This window comes from Fringilla coelebs (genome assembly GCF_963513975.1).
Source record: "Fringilla coelebs genome assembly, chromosome: 9".
NCBI lineage: Eukaryota > Metazoa > Chordata > Aves > Passeriformes > Fringillidae > Fringilla > Fringilla coelebs.
In genome coordinates this window covers 17383421-17402445 of record NC_140067.1, presented here as the reverse complement: position 1 = coordinate 17402445, position 19025 = coordinate 17383421, and the positions used below count along the sequence as shown (strand labels likewise).

Genomic DNA, 19025 nt, shown 5'->3' with positions numbered 1-19025 from the left:
TACTTGAATGTATTCTCAGTTCTAAATGATAGCAATGACTTGACAGGGCTACCTGCTGTCATTGTTTTTGAGGTTTTAAAATTGGTTAAGTGAACATAAATGGGGAAAAGTAAGATACTTGAATGATTTGTCGCTGAAGTACTTAGACAGTTACCTGTTAAACCTGAAAGCCAAAGGGTTAAGGACTCATTTTGGCTTTTAAAGATTTGAACTTATGACAAAATTACCTTTTCTTCTTTCAGAGCCCACTTTGTGCTGTAACTGTTCCAGCAACAATTCACTAAAAGAACTGTCAGTTTATAGGTAGTTAAAGAAAAACACTAACATTTTAAACTTCCCTTTAAACACTCTGAAGGTATGATTGAAAAATGCTCAGTACCAAGTTCTGTTTTGAATTTTTGTGTATTGAGAAGCAGACTTTCAGGTAAATGAAATAAATTTTAAAGTTACATGCAAGGAAAATTCAATTGATAATTAGTGTGTATTACAAGCGAAGTTGCAGCGAGGTTAAAAAAGTTAGATTGTGTTTTTTTAAAGGCTTTGTTGAAACATACTTAAGACTTAGCATTTCTTCACACAGCCTTGTGTGCAGCAAGCCATGCAGCTACAGCTGAACAGTCTTCAAACTTTCACTATGTTTGATAATCCATCTTTCTCTCATGTGTGTTATCATGCAAATTCTACTTCTGTAGCTGCTACAAAACTTATCTTCATATACAATATGGAGGCTACTCAGAAAACTGGTTCCAGCAAACTTCATTTTAGGTCACTGATAAAAAATATGGAATTTAATAGCATAGAACCCAGCATCTCATGTAAATTAAATGAGATTATTTGAAGAAGTACTGGTTTATCTAATTGGTTCACCAGCAGAAGGAAATTGCTGAATTTACCAACATTTTAATCTTGAAATGGTTTTACATTGCAAAAATATGTGCTTGTGGAAAGAGATGGTTTTATATATTTTATTGTGAAGTGAATGATTGATTATCCAGAGGGTCACTCCTCTGAACATGGAGGTGAGGGGAAGGCCAAGAGGAAATTTGAATATAGTGAAATGAAGAAGGAATTCCATTCTAGATGCTTCAGAAATCAGTTTATATTTAGAACCTTGCTTTTGTAGTATTGCATGCTTTTCCTAACGTGAAGGTGAACAATTATAAATTTTGGAGCAGGTAGGGTAACATACTTCAGTTTCATAGAAATCTGTCTGAAGTGCATTTTCATTTAGGCAAATAAATACACATTTAACAGGTGAATAATTTCACTTTGATTTACAATTCAGAGAGGAATTTGGAGGCCAGCTAGGAGTTGAGTGTTAACTGGAGTTAAATGCAAAATATTTAATAGCTGTTTAACTTTTTCTGTAGTTTTGCATCTTCAGTGATCATAGCAGCTAGCTGTATTTTAAATAGAGCATAAGATTTTAGTAGAATTTAATATGTAAATACTTTGAGGGTTGATTAAGGAGAAATATTTTAATTGCCTGTTTAGTTAGGGACCTCCCTAATTAAGCTGATGAGGATGGCTCCAAGGAGGGGGGTGGGCAGAGCTGATCTTGCTTCTCTTGACTGCAGGGGAGTCTACATTCTTTACCATAGGCATTCCACTTGGGAGCTTACGTTAAATGATATGTATACCCCCACTTAGCAAATGTAATTGCTCTCATTTTACTTCTTGTAGTTCAACCAGATGTACAAGGTGGAAGCAAAGATATTTTTTAATTAAAAACAAAAGCACTTTAAAATATACTGGAAGAGACCAGACAGACATGTCTGACCTTTCATTACTCAACAAGCTATTTGAATGCTATTTGATGCTGTGCAGATCTGAGAGCATAATAAGAAGGATAAAATTTTCAAAGTGTGTGAAGAGATTTGCCTGTGTTAGGGGGAGAGTCGGGTAATGAGGGGAAGAAGAGGCAGAAGAGACTGGTTGAAGTTGGAAATGAAAGTCGGGGTTTTAATTTTGCTTGGAGTGAGTCATTGGGTTGCTTGAGGGGGGCAAGCTGTATGGATCACGTTCTGATAAGTTGTAGATAAAAGATTTGACATAGATAAAAGCATATGTTCATGCTTGCTTCTGAAATTTTTATATTCTGGTATTATATATTTGCAGTGGGTGAATGTGGAAGAATGAGGGACCTTTGATTAGCTGCATTAACTGGTGTGCCTGATTTACTGGAAAGGAGTGAATGGTTTTCAGGACTGCAATGAATTAGATCTTATAGAAATGGGAAAAAAATTTTTAGGTCCAGAACTTAAAAGTGCATCAAGTTAATATAAAGTATGGAGGTGTTCCAATTATTATTTTTTTCTCCCCTAACAACTTTTAAATAATCTTGAAGACAGTAATACTTTATATAAAATCTGAACTAAATCTAAGAATGTTCAAGCTTTCTCTGTAACCAAATATTGATCCATTGCTAAATTCACATTTTAGGGGTTGTTTACCAATTTAGTTGGGGACAGCTTTGGATAGATTTCCCACCTGTTCTGGAAAAACCCTTTCCATTTTGTGGAAACTCACTTGTATTAGACAGCCACTGTAATAGTAACAAAGCAGGTCTTTAGGCTGTAATTTGATTCTGTTGGATGTCATTGATGATTAATACCTTGCATGTTTTGGTCTTTGGAAAAGCTGCTTCTGCTGTGAAGTAAACAATGATTCTTGAGAGATTTTTGTGTGATTTATGATCAGTTTTCATTTACATTAAAAAACACCAACAAACCAAAACTACTTTTATCATTGATAACTGTGCTCTGTTTTAGTGAATGTCTGAAAATAAACCAGTGCCAAAGTCTAAATAGAAATAACCTGTTCCTGCAAAGCTTAAGGACGTTTTGCAGCTATTTCTTAGCCTTTGTTTTCTTTGTCTGCTTTGTGCTTCAAAGTTTTCAAATGTAGTTTATCTGTTTAACATTATGTAGGGTTTGATGTCTGTCTGTTTTGGTTTGGCTTTTGAGGAGGTAGTTGCTACAAAGTAAACTTTTTATTTATTTAAATTTGTTGAGTAGTCAGGTCTACAGCACAGTCTTACAAATAATTCAACTTGCACAATTCAAGGGGTAGCAAAATGCAGTGAGGACAAAGGTAGGGATGACGTGATGTGCTAAATTCCTTTTATTAGTGGATTACTTTCTGTCAGGTTGTACTGATTCTCAGGGCTTCATTAGCAAGTGTTGCTAGTCAGCTGTTGTGTTTACAGTGCACCTCCTGCAAGTAATTTAATAAAAAACTTTATTCCCTTGAGGAAGAAATACAGGATTATAATGGCTTATAGAATGGTGTCTGTTTTATGTATCTGGCATTAAGTCTGTGTGAAAAGGTTTTTAAAAGATAGGTAGGGATTTAAGAAAAGCTGGAGCTCACTTAATTGTTTAACAAATCTGGTTGATATTTAACTCTTTCATCACAAACTTTCAAGATTGTTGATGTAAAGGTACATAATGATTCCTTGCTATTTATTCTTTTTTATTTGTCAGCAATGGGGGTTTAAAAAATGCTGTGCCTTAGAAGAGAGGGAGTGATGGTGCAGTTTGCTTTATCTGCTCTATCTATGAAGAAATAGAGGCAGCTAATGCCATTTATCTTGTTAGCTTTCAGTTCCAGTGAGAGATTTTCTTTGCTAACTTAATGTTTTATTTCTTGTACGCCAGTCTTTTGAGAATCTTTCTGTGGAGTCTGGGGGTTCACTGCATGAAAGGGATGATATTCAAGGTAGGTCATTCATTTAACATTGATAAACACCCTTTTGTAATCTGTGGGGTTTTTTCTTCTAAAAATGTTCTAAATAAGTTGCTTGGTCACTTTTTTACACCTATGCTGTCTTTACAACTTCACTGTGGAAAAAAAAGTTATTGTCAACGTTTCATTCTTTTGTAAATAACCAACCCAGGTTGCTTTTTTTTTGTTTTGGCTGGGGAGAGAACTAAGGCCTGAAGGACCTTCTGTGTGTTGTCATACGATTGGTGTTTTGTTGGGTCACTTTCTTGAAGAAAGTTATGCTGACCATATGACTACTCCAGATAAAGTACTATGACCCTTTAATTTGTTCTAAAACCTCTTGTCAGTCCTGTTTAGAGTCAACTAGCATTAAAGACCAACTCAAGATGAGAGCTGCTTAAGCATTCACAGTTGGCTAATACTGGCTTTGCTCTCAGTGTGTGGTCATGTCTAAAAATCACTTCTTTGTGTTGGATGCTTTATTTGCAGGACATCTTCGAGCAGAGGAGGTTGATAGCATGCTCCTAAGAAATGACAGTGGAATTGAGTCGGCTCTGTCCTATGCTAAAGCATGGTCAAAATATACCAAGGATGTAGTCGCATGGGTAGAAAAAAAGCTTAGCTTGGGTGAGTGGCTCTTTCTGGCATTTAATCAGCTTTGTCATGATGAAATTAAATCTGTTGTCAGGACTCTGTGCTGCAGACTGTCAATAATGTGATTTCTAAATTAGTAGCTGTTCCGCTGAAGTGGACAGAGCTATCGTGCATTTCCTACAATTAAAGGCCTGTAACAAAATGAAGGTGGTCCCCTCTGTAGTCTGTTTGTTAAAGGAAGACTGTAAAAAGCATTTAGCATGTGTTATAACTGTTGTTGTGTTATAATGTAAACAGTAACTGTGAATTTTTTTAACAGAAGTGGAGTGTGCTAAAAACTTAGCAAAAATGGCTGAAACTGCTAAAGCTGTTGTTGGACACCAGGTGAGTGTATACCTTGGGGGTTTATCTTAGTCTTAAATCTTTATTGGATGGCTTGCTCAGGAGTAAAACTCTGATGTTGAGGAATGGATTTTTAAGCTAATACAGAATTATAAAGCAGTGGTTAAAAAGATCTTCATTTAACAAATGGGAAGATGTAATGGAAATTTGTATATGTAATATTTTTGTTGAATATGAAGATTCACAATATTCTTTTTTCTGACTAATATTTTGTATGCTTTGTGATTCGGACTTGTAGACTTTTTTCCTAGTAAAATGAATCACAATTGAGAAATTAGTAATTTTCTACATTCATAGTTGACATTCATACTATTTTAGTAAATTTACTAAATTTAATTGAAAATCTAGTTCAGTTTTACAGACATCTGGAATGTCATTACGCCTCTGTCTTACCTAGAACATGTTTTGTGTAATTTTAGGATTATATGCCATTCCAGTCAATATTCTTTAATGCTTTTCAAAATGATATCGAGAACAGTCAACTTTGGCAACAAACAGCTGCTGCTCTCCAGTCCAACAAATTTGTGCAGGTATGCTTTAAAAAAAGACAAGAGTGTATATAATTTTAGAGAATATTCAAGAAAACAAACTTCCAGCCTATATGCCTTTAATGTATTCCATTAATATTTCCTATCTAGCCTCTTCTTGGAAGGAAAAATGAGTTGGATAGACAAAGGAAAGATATCAAGGATCTTTGGCAGCGAGAACAGAAAAAAATGGTTGGTACTTCTTTCATATGTTCAGTCTGGACTTCTTCAAAAGGATGAAACTTTCAAACTAGCCTGTTCTGCACTTAAATTCACCTAGTCTCTAGAGCTTGGTGAAAGTAGATGTAACTGTCAATTTCGTGGCAGTCTGGCATTTGTAAGAGGTTATCTTTCACTGTTAATGTACTTGGTACTGCAGCATACAGACCTGTGCATAAGCCTCTTTAAACATCACATTAAATAACTGAAAAATTAATGTTGTTTATCCTTCTCCTTTTTCTCTGGCAACATTCTGCAGCAAGAGCTGGAAGCTGCTCTCAGAAAAGCCAAGTTGCTGTATACGCAGCGTCAAGATGAGTATGAAAAGGCAAAGTCCTGTACTGCTCGTGCCGAGGAGGAACAGCTTAGCTCAAGTGGAAGCTTTGTCAAAGATTTCAGCAAGCAACTTGAGAAAAAACGAAGGCTAGAAGAGGAAGCTCTTCAAAAGGTAAAGAGGTTTGTTCCTTGCTTTTAAAGTTAAGTCTATGCTGGTTTTATTCATGCTTTCCCAAGGAGGGCATTTGAGTAAGTTGAGTTCACATTTTTAATTTTAATCATGCGATGTTCCTTCGTTTGTATGGGTTTTTACCTTAAAAGAGAATCTTGAATACAAGCATATTGAGTGGAGATTTTTCTTGCTTCTAGTATCAAGGCCTGTAGTTCATCAACTCTTTATACTTGTGTTTTCTTTAGGCCGAAGAAGCCAATGAACACTATAAAGCAAGCATGGCAGAGGTTGAAGAAAAAAGAAATTATTTGGAGAGCTTTAAAAGTGATGTTTTAACACAGCTTCGGGAGCTTATTTACCAGTGTGATCTTACTCTTAAAGCTGTAAGCATGATCTTTAAAATACATTTTGCGCAGATATTTATATATTATTAGAACTAAGAGAAGGCCCCATAAGCCCCATTTTAAATAGAAAGTTTTCAAAGGACAGATGTCATGCCAACAGAAAAAAAAGAAAAACTTTTAATCTCTGTTCTCTTTCTAGTAGGAGTTTAAAAAAAAAACCAAACATATGGGGGGAGTCTTGAACATTTCTGGGTGTTTCATAAGCTGTTGCCTTGCAAGCACCCTGACTTACACAATCCTTACAAAATATCTCTTCAAAATTTTGATGGCAGTAGTGTTCCTCTGTTGCTTAAGAGTACAGCTTTCTTTGCTTTGATTAGTGCATTAGCAAAGACATTTGGATCAAGCCCAGCATGGATATTAACGCACTTCAGCCTTGCTGGCAGTCTCAGTTACTGCAGGATCCATTGTGACTAGTAGAATGTACTAATTTATTGGTGTAAGAGGGAAGTGATGGTCATAACTGTATACGACATGCACAGTTCAAAAAAACTTGAATGTAAGAACTCATTATGTCAAGAGATGTTTGGGGGTTTTTGTTTATTTTTTTTCTGTTTGTTTAGATGAGACAATGAAAACTTAATGCTGGCACAGGGAGGAAAAATATCAAATTTAACCCTGCTCCACAAGCAACCCTAAAACTAACCCATAAGAACAGTAGAAAGTATAGACTTGTCAGTTCAAGTATATTTAAATTGCAGACTGCTTTGCAACCCAAAAGCTGATGAAGCAGTGTCCCCCTTTTCTGGTCTCTGACATGTGATAAAATCTTTTAGAAGTGTAAGGTAATTTAATGAAGAAAGTGTTCACTTGATCTGTCTGCTGGGACAAGACAATAAGGAGCTCACCTGGGTTTGGAATTCCAGCTACTTCATTATTGTAGTGATGACTAATATTCACTCTAGATCATGAAAAAAGCCTTTCTGATAGCAAAGGCCCTTCTTGTTTTTCTTGATCAACCCAAAGTGAGAAAAAATTGCATTTGCTAGTGGGAGGATTCAATAACCCAGAGAGGAGGGAAATACTCATGTCTCTATTAAGATGAGGCTTGTGCAAGTCTCCTGAAAGTTGACTATAAAAAGTAACATGTTACTCTTTTCTTGAAGTTTTTTAGTCTTATTGTTCAAATAATCTGCTGCTGGGGTATTGAGTTGAGCAAAGTGCAAGTGAATATTTGGTAAATGATCTACAAATAATGAAAGTCTTTCTCCCAACAGGCAACAGTTAACCTGTTCCAGCTGCAACATGCTCAGGTTGTATCTCTGCCAGTTAACTGCCAGTCCCTCTGTGAGAGTGCCAAACTCTATGATCCTGGTCAGCAGTATTCAGAGTTTGTGAAAAGTTTGCCAAAGGATGGTGTTCCTGTTGAATCAGGTTGTTTTGAAACCCAGAATTCCCAGGTTGATGGGTAAGTGCCAAAGTAAAGGTGGCAACTGCTTGGTTTAAAATGCAACAGTTAGGCATATGTGTTTAACAATAAAACAATATTTTTGGAGGAACTAAAGGAATCCTGGTGTTTTACCATGCTTTACTATTCTCTTAGTCTCATCTTTTAGGTGGTAGATTATATATAATTTTGACATTAAAATCTGCCTCTGAATTCTAAGGCAGAATGTTATTTCATGCAATAATACTTGCTAAAACATTGACAATTGTTGTGCAAGACTTGACTTTTTACTATTTTAATATGGATACTGATTAATATGAAAAATGTAAGTTTTGGATTTGGTAGGGTTGTGTGGCAGTAGTACTTGAAAATCAGAAATTTAGACAGTCTGAAGAGGTAGTTTTCCTCTTCTACAAGCCTTGCTGCTACATACAGTAGCTTCTTTCATACTGTTTACATTTGGCAACTTTTTGGCAGGAAATGTGTCTCGATTTCTATCTCATGTTATGTGCCTAAAAAAAGCTCAGAGTCCATTTGTAGGGACATGTTATAACTTAATTATTTTTTTTCCAACCTGTATGAAATAGAAGTTTTTATTATTAAACTATGAAAGATCCAGCTAATGTGGAAGTAAAGACTTCAAGATAAAGACAGCTCATTGTGTCAGCATGCCAAATGCTTTTCCACCTTTAATTTGTTGTAAAATGGTCATCTTGGCACTAAAGCACCAGAATATCCATTTCAATCTGTGTGTTTCACAGTTCTACAGGAAAGCGTCGTCATCGTTTTTCAAAAGGAAACTAAATACAAAAAACTGAATGCTTGAGTCAGACTTCTACCAACAAAAGGCCGGAAATTCAAAGTTAAAGCTGAGATTCTTAATTCTTGTCTGTAAATTTCCTGCCTTTTAAGACTGATTTAGGCTATACTCATAAACTTTGACTTTGGGGGATTTAACTATGTAGCTCCCTGAGAAACTGATGAGCGTGAAATTTCCAACACTTTGTGTGCTCTCTCAGCTTTTACTGTTTGGCATTTATAGGAGCATGTTTTTTCTCCTCCTCTGCCCACCTTTTATTTTCTATGTCACAGCCTTGTGATACTTCATGTACTTGATCATTTTTATTGTTTGATTCTGCATTAATTTGAGGGACTGTTCCTTGAACAAATGCCAATTTGAATGTTTTTCAGTCTCTGTTTCCCTTAAGCTTGATAGGGTAGAACTGATTAAGGAACAGCCTCCTGACTGCTAAACTTGACCAGCAGGCTATTTTGTCCCCAGGGTGCTTCAGCATTTTATGTTAATTACTGTTAACATTATTCTGTTCTTACAGTGAGAGTGGATTTTCAAAATGGACTGACACTCTGGCAGCTTCAACACATTTTCTGTGCATTTAAAAAGTACAGTATGTGAACACCTGTGTTTATAGGTGGATGGTCCTGATGGCTGGTCAGAGAATCTTTTGGAGAGGAAAGCATAATGATAGAATACAATGGCTTCTGATTATTCTTACCTTCAGATGAACAGATAGGCTGTTTTTCTAAGTCTGCAAGATAATGTTTATAATACATGAAGACATGGAAAAGCTGATTCTCACTGGGTGGAGAGAAAACACTAGGAAATCTCACATACTTAATTGAAAATAAATGGCCACTCTTCTTTTAATATTTTTTTTTTAATTTTTGAATTAAATTTAATTATGAGAATGACATGTCAAAAATATAGGTTCATAAATAGTAATTAAGTGCAGCATTTTTTGTGCCCAGGGATTAAAAAAATGCATTATTTTTCATGAATTTCTGTCTTATTCATTCTTCAAAATACTTTTTTTCTTTCTGAAGGGTTTTTAATAAACAATCAGCAAACAGTGTCCATACATCCCATGGTAACTTATCTCAGTGTTCAGGAGATTTTCCTGCTCAGACATTAGATGATGTGGGAAGCCCAGTTTATCATCGTTCACAAAAGGTTAGAGAGAAGAGATCTTCCAGCAACACAGATATTCCAGGTAGTCCTTCTATATTTCTTTTGGAGCTCAGTCTCTAAATAAATATTTTTTTAAATGTAACACTGGAGGATTAAAAATGTATTGTAAAGTTCAAAGCCTATAAAACATAATGTATTTGAGCATAATAAGGACAAATGGAAAACTGCCTGATCCTAGATCCTTTGATAAGAAAGGTGAGATACAATTCAAACAGCAAGTACTGTCAAACTCAGTGGAGACTAAACTCTTTCAATTGAAACTCTAGCAATTGAAAATCCATTGGTTTTGTAAATTCCTGGTTGATTGCAGGTCCTCTGCAAAAGCACAATTGTCAAGTTTCTGAAATGAATTTTCTTAGCTCCTGAAGCTTTTACAGGAATATATGCCCTGGGGTTTCTTCACTGTATTGCATGTTCATGTAACTTGTGCAAATTTTCCTATTTTAAATATACTCATAGTTAGTTTTCAGTTTAAAAAAAGTAAATTTTGTTTTTGACATTTGGAATTAGTGAACTTTCTTTTCAAAAGCAGTGCGAGGGCCACCACCGTTCAGATCATGGTCAGTTGGCAACCAGAGTGGAGGAATGTGCAGTGACTCTGAAAGTGCAGGGGGGAGCAGTGAGTCCCGATCCATGGATTCTCCATCTGCCAGCCCAGGTACAGCTGCCCTCACTGCTATACCAACCTGAAGTCGTTTCCCTGCACTGTTTCACATTAGTGAAGACATTGTTAAATAAAGAAGTGTTGAGCGGAGCATGTAATGAAAAACGAACAGTTGGGTGGGACTGATATTTACAACTTCCTGAAAGTTTTTGTCATCTGCTAGGGGATTTTAAAAGACGACTTCCCCGAACACCTTCCACTGGGACTATGTCATCTGCAGATGATCTTGATGAAAGAGAGCCACCATCTCCTTCAGACTGTGGTAATGTTGTTTCTGTACCTGAAGTCCTCAAAAGATGCATTTTGTTACATTGTGTGGCTTTTCTTTCTAACATTCTTAAGAAAAGTACTTTATCAAGGTGTGATTGCCAACAGCATTGTTTTTCATATATGCATCCACTTCAGGTTGAGAGATGAAGAATCATGTTCATTTTAATGAAGTGGTGCAGAATTGCCTTTATATGTTCAGGTTACTGTATGGACAACCATAGAACATTTCTAGTGTTGTCACCCTCTTGAGATAAAGCAAATGATCCACTAAGCATTCCCTCCAGACATTTGCATTTAAATTTAGCTCCATACTGAGTTATGTAAGATCACTTCTAAACTTGAACATGAAATGTACAAATACGTAGAGGTGATAAGTGGCAAATTGGGAAAAAAGTGGAACCAAATGTTTAGGGTAGTAAGTGAGATTTTCACCCTTTCAGCTAAGATAAATGAGTTCAGTAATGTCTTGACCAGGCCTTTTCTAATTTTCAAATGAATTTTGACTGTATAACGACAATGTTGCCACAGGCATTGAAACCTGAATAACTGGATTATCAGAAATTGTTCTATTGTATGTCTAGAGTACTTACAAACTAATTTTGAAATATTTGTGGCACTTGTTCAGTAAACCCCTTAGGAAATTCTTTACTTAGCCCTTACTTCCTAAATGTATACTTTGCCTTCTAGGAAAGAAGAACCTGTGGTAAACAGCTTTTATTCAGATCTAGACTTAAAGCATGGCAATATGTTTCTGAATGCAAGCTTAGTTAGAGTGGTATTGTTTAATCAATGCTTGAGCATTTAAGAAGTTTTCTGGCCAATTAACTGAATGTAATAATTTTAAGTTATCTGTAAAACAAAGGGGTTTGGTTCACAGAGTTACTGATAGCATTTTAAGTAAATTTGGACACAAAAAGGACCAGTTGCTATTCTTTTTAGTTTTAGAATCCTCTAAAAATATTTGAAGTTTCAGGAAACTCAGAATCAGTGATTTTTTTTTTTAATTATTTTTGAGGCTGCTGCCATGAGTGTGTGTTAACTCTTCCTTGCTGCAAAATATTCCTTTTTTCAAGCATTTCAGAAACACTAAAGGCCAAAACAAGCTATCTTTCATCCTCTAGTACAGGATTTCGAAATGTATAACATTAAACTTCCATGAATTTTTGCCTGAAATGCAGAGCAGTTGGAATTAAATGTCCTAATATTTTCACATTGCCACCATACAGGAGAAAACTAAATACTTAATAAGGCAAAAAAGATTGTTTGATAGTTAATGTCTCTGTTATGTGAACTGCAACATAGTGTTGCCTCCTTGTGATTGAAATGTTTTTGATTACTTTGATAGCTGCCATTTCTTACAGACTTGTGTTCTGAAGTACAATTCTAAAAAATCAGTAACTACCACCCCAGGAGTAGATATTAAAATGACTATAACAGGGAAATTCTCTTCAGGTTTAAATGATCTCACATCTGAAACTGCAAATTCTCCAGGACCTTTTAGAAATGCTAATATGTCCAAAGCAGCACAAACACACAAACTACGGAAGCTGAGAGCTCCATCTAAATGCAGAGAATGTGACGGCCTAGTAGTATTTCATGGAGCTGAATGTGAGGAGGTAAGTCGACAATCAGTTTTAATTGCTGCTTGGGATTTATGTAAAGTTGGGAGTTCTGTTTCTGTATAAAAACTGGAGTTTGTGTCTCGTATAACCACCATGTACTTTAAGCAGAGGCACACCATACTAACAATTTTTTTTTTTTGCTCACATATGGGGTGAGAAACAGCAGAAATATTTCTTACAGTGTCAGATTATATAAAGCCATGTGCTTTTTTGTTTCTTCTCCTGTAGTGTTCACTTGCATGCCACAAAAAATGTTTAGAGACTTTAGCTATTCAATGTGGGCACAAAAAACTTCATGGAAGGCTTCACTTATTTGGAGTGGAATTTGCCCAAGCTGCTAAAAATTTTCCTGACGGCATTCCTTTCATCATCAAAAAGTGTACGTCAGAAATTGAAAGCAGAGCGCTGAATGTCAAGGTATGCTTAAGTTTGTTCATGCTTAAGCTTAACACAGTCTTAAAAAAAAAATTCTCTTAGGATTTTAATGCTGTCAGTATCATCTGTGTTTTACAAGTTCCATTCAAATCAAAAGATGAATTCCATTCATCTTTTAATTTTAGGGCATCTATCGTGTGAATGGAGCCAAGTCAAGAGTTGAAAAGCTTTGTCAAGCTTTTGAAAATGGAAAGGATTTGGTTGAGCTCTCAGAACTCTATGCACATGATATCAGCAATGTTCTCAAGCTGTATCTCCGCCAGGTATGGAATTGAGAGGTCAGATGGAAAACCAAAGTGCTGTAGTATATTTCTTCAGTACAGTACAAAACAACCACTCCTTTTCAGCACTCCTACAGCAGCGAGTTGTCCTACAGTAGCAATTAAACAAGTGCTTTGTATAACTGCAGTGGCTTCTTTATTTACATGGAGCCTGTGACAAGGGCTGGGAAAAGTGCTGGAATTACAATATGTATTCTGCAAGGAAATTGTGCATAACAAGCTTGTTTATCTACTCATAGTAGAGTTTATTTCTAAAACCTTTCTGATTAGTGAATTTGCTTGTCTTATGTGGAGTTTAAAAGATTGCCATGTTCTTGCCCCTTCATGCAGACAGATGCTGATATATTGCTGTTAATACCTGCTAACAAAAATGTAATGAAACACTCATAGTGGTCATGATGTGTTCATCATGGAGGGATTATCCATATTTTTCTTCTAAAATAGAGCTTTAAAGCTTCATGTTTGAATTTTCTAAAACAGTTTCAATATGTATGTGAAAAAATGAAGCTGTGATGTAGCCCAGTGAAATTATTGAGTCACTCTGAAAATGTGTTAACCCTGAAAGGAATAATCTTAAGCTGGATGGTCCTGTCCTCCTCCTCATGCTGGCTGTCAGAGATGAGCATTCCAATCCTATGATCGTCACCATTAAATGATTTTGAAATCAACTTTTTTTTCTTGAAATCTTATTTCAATAAATTGTGATAAATGCTCAGTCCTGGAGCTATTGTAGGAAAGGGTTAGCGCATGATTTCTGGAAAAAGGTGTGGATTGGAAAAAGGAAAATTGGGGATTGAGCTAATCAACAAGGATTAAACAATGTCATCATCTAAGAAAAGATGCTAGACCAGAAAAGATTGGAGAAAGACAGGAAGGAAAGAGTTAAAATTCAGGTTTAAGGATGTTTCTGAAATGTTCCTATTTCTTCAGCTTCCAGAGCCCTTGATTTTGTTTCGGCTTTACAATGAGTTCATTGGACTTGCAAAAGAAAGTCAGAACGCTAATGAGGAATTGGATGCTAAACAAGCTAGCCCCAAAGCAAAGACAAGACAGTCACTCTGTATTGAACTTAATAGGATCATTATTAAAATTAAAGATCTTCTGAAACAACTGCCTGTACCAAACTATAACACTCTTCAGTACCTTATTGGACACCTTCACAGGTAAGAAAATACTTTATATGCAAACTGATGTTGAAAACTTAACTGCTACATGCTGCATGCTAGGAATCTCTTGTACCTTTTTGATGGCTGTTGAGGAAGAAGTCACATATGCCTTTGAAGACACTGTTCTGTTGCTGAAGTTTTTTCCATATAATGAATTCCCAAGTGAGAGAAGAGCATGAAAGGGAAATAAAGCAGGGAATGCATTGGCCTCCATTATTTTTGATTCTCTGCTAGCATTGGGGTCAGTAGTAATTAGTGTCATATGCAGGGATCTAAATATGATTTAAATTGCAATGTAACAAAGATAGGGCAGTGATTTGATGGCTGTGAACAGAAAATTGAAACTTGTATCATGTCTCTTAATAACCATTCTTCAGTCACATTTCACTTCCTTGTTCTCCAAATGGTGGTTTGTATGATGAAGTACTAAACTGATGATTGCCTATAAAAATGGGTAATACTGGGCTATAACTGTGTTATTACTTAGAATGGGAGACATTCTTTTCCCCAGCCCCAGAAATGCCAAATAGCCACAAATAACTTTAACAAATAGGACATTAAAAGCACCGTGTGGGAAGTTCAAGCCACTGTTAAATGTGGTCTGCACTGAAGATTCTGCCTGCCTACCAAACCCATTCTGTTTTTTGTCATCTCTTACCCTCTTCAGACCCTCTTTAATATCAAAAGTATTTCTGAAGTAATAAAACCCTCTAACACTTGGGGATTTCTTTTGGTTTCATTTTTTCCCCTTCTTTGTGCAGAGTTACAGAACAGTGCGATGAAAATAAAATGTCAGCCAGCAACCTTGGCATAATATTTGGCCCAACTCTGATCAGACCACGTCAAACTGATGCTACAGTTTCTTTGTCATCACTTGTGGACTACCCTTATCAGGCCCGGGTAGTGGAGCTGCTCATAACATACTATGAAAAGATATTTGATGTCTCATTGAAACCACTTCTGAGTGCTTCTCATGCTGAAGAAACAGCTGGTACGGTCAGAGTTGCTTTATCAGGAGATGAGAGGGAGCTGCAGCAGCAGAGGAAATCGTTTGTTGCTGTAAAGGAAGTAAGTGACTCTCTTGCTGCCACAATGTTACCTGTGCCACATTAACTTCTGTGTTAAATTCTGGAGCATTCCAGAGCATATTTCTAATAAGTCTTTGTGGGGTTTTTGGATAAAGAGTGCCTTTTTTGTTCTCATTTACTCTGCTCTGGCTTTGTTAGCAGGGTATGCAAATAGTTCCATGTGAAAGAGCTTCAGAAACAGCTGCACTCTTTTTGGAATTGAAGAATAGCAAGAATACAAAAGAAGAAGCAGTTACATCTCTAACTGGTTAGTATTCTGTGAAATCTGGGTGTGGGTAAATAAGGAGCCCGGGATGCTTTATAGTGCATGTAGCACTGCAATATAGACAGAAGAAGTGACAAAACCTGTTCATCACTGTTTGATACTGTTTATTTTTTGTAATAAGAACAGAAAATTAAATCTTTCTAAAGGCTTTTAAGAAATCTATGTTTATGGAGTCAGAGGTTGAAGTATTTGGTAAGAGAGTGTAACAGTGGTTTGGTTCTCCCTTGTTTTAAAGAAAGCAAACAAAAAAAGTTCTAATTATGCTGTGACTGTTGATTTCTGAAATCCACTACAAGGCTGTAAGCTAATACCCAGCAATTTATGTATTTTGACTGCTGTTCCCCCAAAATATATATCATTGCCACTCACTGGAACTGCACCAGAAGGCTTTGGAAAGAGTAATTGTCTGACAGACTCATCAGTATTTTTGCTTAAAAAACCCCAGGTTTGCTAACCTAATTCTAACTCTGAATTTTTTTCTGTTTATCTGCCTATGCTACTACAGGGGTTTGGTTTAATGTAGGTATAATTTAATGTACTTCATTTAGGAGTAACTATACATATTCCCTTTTAATTGTACTGATTTTCATCTGATGTTACCACTTCAGTCATGTCCCGTACATCAACAGTGCAACATCCTGAAACATACTAAAACTGAAAATATTCAGGGATGGCAAAGCACCAAACAAAAAGTGAAGTGTCTCTTTGTTTTCTCTTTGGTTACAGCTGTACAGTATGTGTTTTACTGCTAGTGAAATGCTTACATTTGGTTAGAGTAGGCTGTTGCTAGTATGCATACAAGCTATCCCTAAAAAACTGTTATCCCATTAAAATACTAACTAGCAATGAGTCATTGAAATCTTGCTGATTTCTCTTGGTGAAAAGATCCAGTCACATCTGTTTGTGTTTCTAGGTGATGTTGTGAGTCCAGCTTCAGAGAAAGACAATGATCCATTCATTTCTCTAGGTGAAGACCCCTGCCAAATGAACTTAGTTGCTGTAAAACCCAACCGTCAGATTGCCAAAGTTCCACTGCGGGCTCCAAGGACAAAGCCAACATCTCGCCCTGTCAGCCTGCCTGTAGACCGAATACTTCCTCCGTGTGTTTTGAATGAAAGAAATTCACGAAATGCAGGGGCAATAAGTTCAGAGAAGCTGGGCAGAAGCCCTACTATTGAAGAAGTCTCAGAGGTGAAGGCAGTCCCTGCTGTTGATACCTGCTGCAGACTGCCTTGTTATGACACCCAGATGCTGCGAAAAACTTGGGACAAGCAGTACAAACAGTATGATATCACAGCAAGGACAGCAATGATCGTGACTAATGTGCCCCAGGAGATCCGGCCGCTCGAGAGTGGAACTGCAGGTGCTTTATCATCATTATGCAGCCTTGGTAACAATTCAGCTAAAGCCATTCTTCCTAATAAGCCATATTCTGTTGTCGGGTCAGGAAGGACAACAGCTGAAGAGAATGGTCCTGATGTTAATCCTCCTGCTGCCTTTAGGGCACCAAGAACATTGCAACCACCCCCAGGGACATTTTATAAGCCACCCTCTAACAAATCAAAAGAAAATGGAGATGGTTCTTCTGCTAAAGCTTGTGCACCCACCAGTGCTAGCTCTGTGCTCCCCCAGGATAATACTGTGAAACTGGCTAGGAGCTCTGCACTTCTGTCAGGTGATGCTGAACAAAACACAAACGAACAGAAATCTAGCTCAGAGGATATTCACTCCACAGATCTGAAGCCTCCTTACCAGAGATTGAGACCAAAAAGGATCCAAGAACTGGAACACAGGGAAGCTCATTTTGTATAGGGTGCAAATTCCTCTTGGACGATATGCAATTTCTTGATGTTGCCCAGTGGAGGCTTCCCTTTGCCCCTTTATCCTTTGCCTTCCCTTGAGAATCCCACTTTTGTGCCATATTGGAGTTATTTTTATATATGCAGCATTTTAAAAACGGGGGGAGGCCTGGGGAACTGTGAATTAAATAAGTCAAAATTTTGTAGTTCAGTAGCTTTCAATAAAGATGTAATACATTCCCAGTCTAGACACATGGGTTCATTGAATGAGACATTGAGCTTCATTTCATTGTGTGGAATGGAGTGCTTATTCATAGAGAAACAGCTATTTTTCTTAATAGATGTTATAATAAAAATGGAAGGTTTAATGTTCACTGTCTAAGCATAAACCAAAGCTTGTGCTTTGCTCTGTAAAAGCATTTGTTCATTTTTCTAATCTGTGCAATTAAAGCTTTGCTCTTGAACAGGCTTACATACTGGCCAGCATGGCAATAGTTATGTATCATATGTGTATATTTTAGGCAGACATGGTTATCTGTTGCCAGTTTTCTATGTTGTCACTTTAATTTTTTTTTTTTTGTACAGCAAGGATGCACTTACTGAGCTTTACTGTTCAGAAGCAGCAGTCAATTCACATCTGGTCTCTTGTATAGCTTAGTGAGTGGGGCAAATGTGCACAGCCTGTTTCACTTGGGTGCCATTCTGGACATGCTCAGTTGCCCTGGCGGTGTCTTTCCCAGGTGAATGAATGACAAGGTAGTGATTTGCTTGCTGTAGATCAGTTTTACCACTAAACCTGGTGTAACTGAAATGAAGAGCTTTGTTTCCAAGTTTCCGTGAAACAGATAAAAATAACCAAAAATCAGCATTAGTAGGTGCATCTAATGGTTTTCACTTTGTATTAAATGGTTTTTATGTATACACTGTGTTATACTTGCTTTAAAATATATTAACGTGTTAACAGTTCAGTGACTCCATGGCTTCTATACCTGGATTTCTTCTAACTTATTAAAATACACGTTTGGCCTTTGCAATAGTGTAGTACTCTCCTGCATCTGTCCTCTGGGACTAGGGGCTGGCACGCTTTTCTATATGGGATTACAATTAGCATGACCCTTTCTTGCATACTATGGAGTATAGGTGTTTTATCATGGTACTTTCTACTGATGTAAGCTCCAGGGTGACTCTCAAAGGATGGCAAAGACGAAGAATCACTCTTCTGTTTTTGCAACAGGAAATACACTGGACTTTAATACACCATTACCTTTGCCAGTCTTCCCAAAACACCACAGATAAAATCCCACACTCTGTTTTGTGGACATAATCTGATTTTTGTTTCCAGAACTCACAATGCTGGACTACGATTCCTTGTCGCATTTCTACAGAAGCAGGATGTGCATTCTTGGCAAAGGCCATCCTATCACTAGATCTAATAACAGTGATAACTAGATGGTTCTGGCCATGCTTGAGGTAATTTCTTGGGGAGCTGCCTCTTATTACAGAAGAGCTGAAAGTCCCAGATGCTGCTGTCTGCCCAGACTGGTGTTGGGAGTTGCAGAATAAAATACGTGGAAAGGCTTCTTGACATAGATGGGAATTTATTGTAGTTTGACAGTGGAGAAGTGGACTATATATACCCCACACAACTGGTTAATGAATCATTAAAGACAGTGTAGCATAACTTCATAGCATTGTGAAAAGATCAATATTGATTAGGGCCACAATATAACAAAATAATCTG

At 36.8% G+C, this 19025-nt stretch overlaps 1 protein-coding gene across 5 annotated transcripts in view; it reads left to right on the top strand.

The window, feature by feature from the left end:
* Positions 1 to 18250, top strand: part of ARHGAP29 (Rho GTPase activating protein 29) — a 48286-nt gene extending 30036 nt beyond the window's left edge. For 2 of the 5 annotated variants that reach the window (XM_084211821.1, XM_084211825.1), the window contains 18 exons: positions 3660 to 3720; positions 4216 to 4353; positions 4640 to 4704; positions 5142 to 5252; positions 5361 to 5441; positions 5728 to 5916; positions 6162 to 6299; positions 7538 to 7728; positions 9550 to 9716; positions 10224 to 10352; positions 10522 to 10620; positions 12081 to 12244; positions 12479 to 12667; positions 12811 to 12948; positions 13897 to 14129; positions 14894 to 15200; positions 15359 to 15467; positions 16399 to 18250. In XM_084211821.1, the coding sequence (XP_084067947.1) occupies positions 3660 to 3720; positions 4216 to 4353; positions 4640 to 4704; positions 5142 to 5252; positions 5361 to 5441; positions 5728 to 5916; positions 6162 to 6299; positions 7538 to 7728; positions 9550 to 9716; positions 10224 to 10352; positions 10522 to 10620; positions 12081 to 12244; positions 12479 to 12667; positions 12811 to 12948; positions 13897 to 14129; positions 14894 to 15200; positions 15359 to 15467; positions 16399 to 17297 (3408 nt within the window). In that variant the 3' untranslated portion in view covers positions 17298 to 18250. The remainder of the gene's footprint in view (positions 1 to 3659; positions 3721 to 4215; positions 4354 to 4639; positions 4705 to 5141; positions 5253 to 5360; positions 5442 to 5727; positions 5917 to 6161; positions 6300 to 7537; positions 7729 to 9549; positions 9717 to 10223; positions 10353 to 10521; positions 10621 to 12080; positions 12245 to 12478; positions 12668 to 12810; positions 12949 to 13896; positions 14130 to 14893; positions 15201 to 15358; positions 15468 to 16398) is intronic. The other 3 variants (XM_084211823.1, XM_084211822.1, XM_084211824.1) reach the window with 3 other exon arrangements.
* Positions 18251 to 19025: the final 775 nt, after the last annotated feature.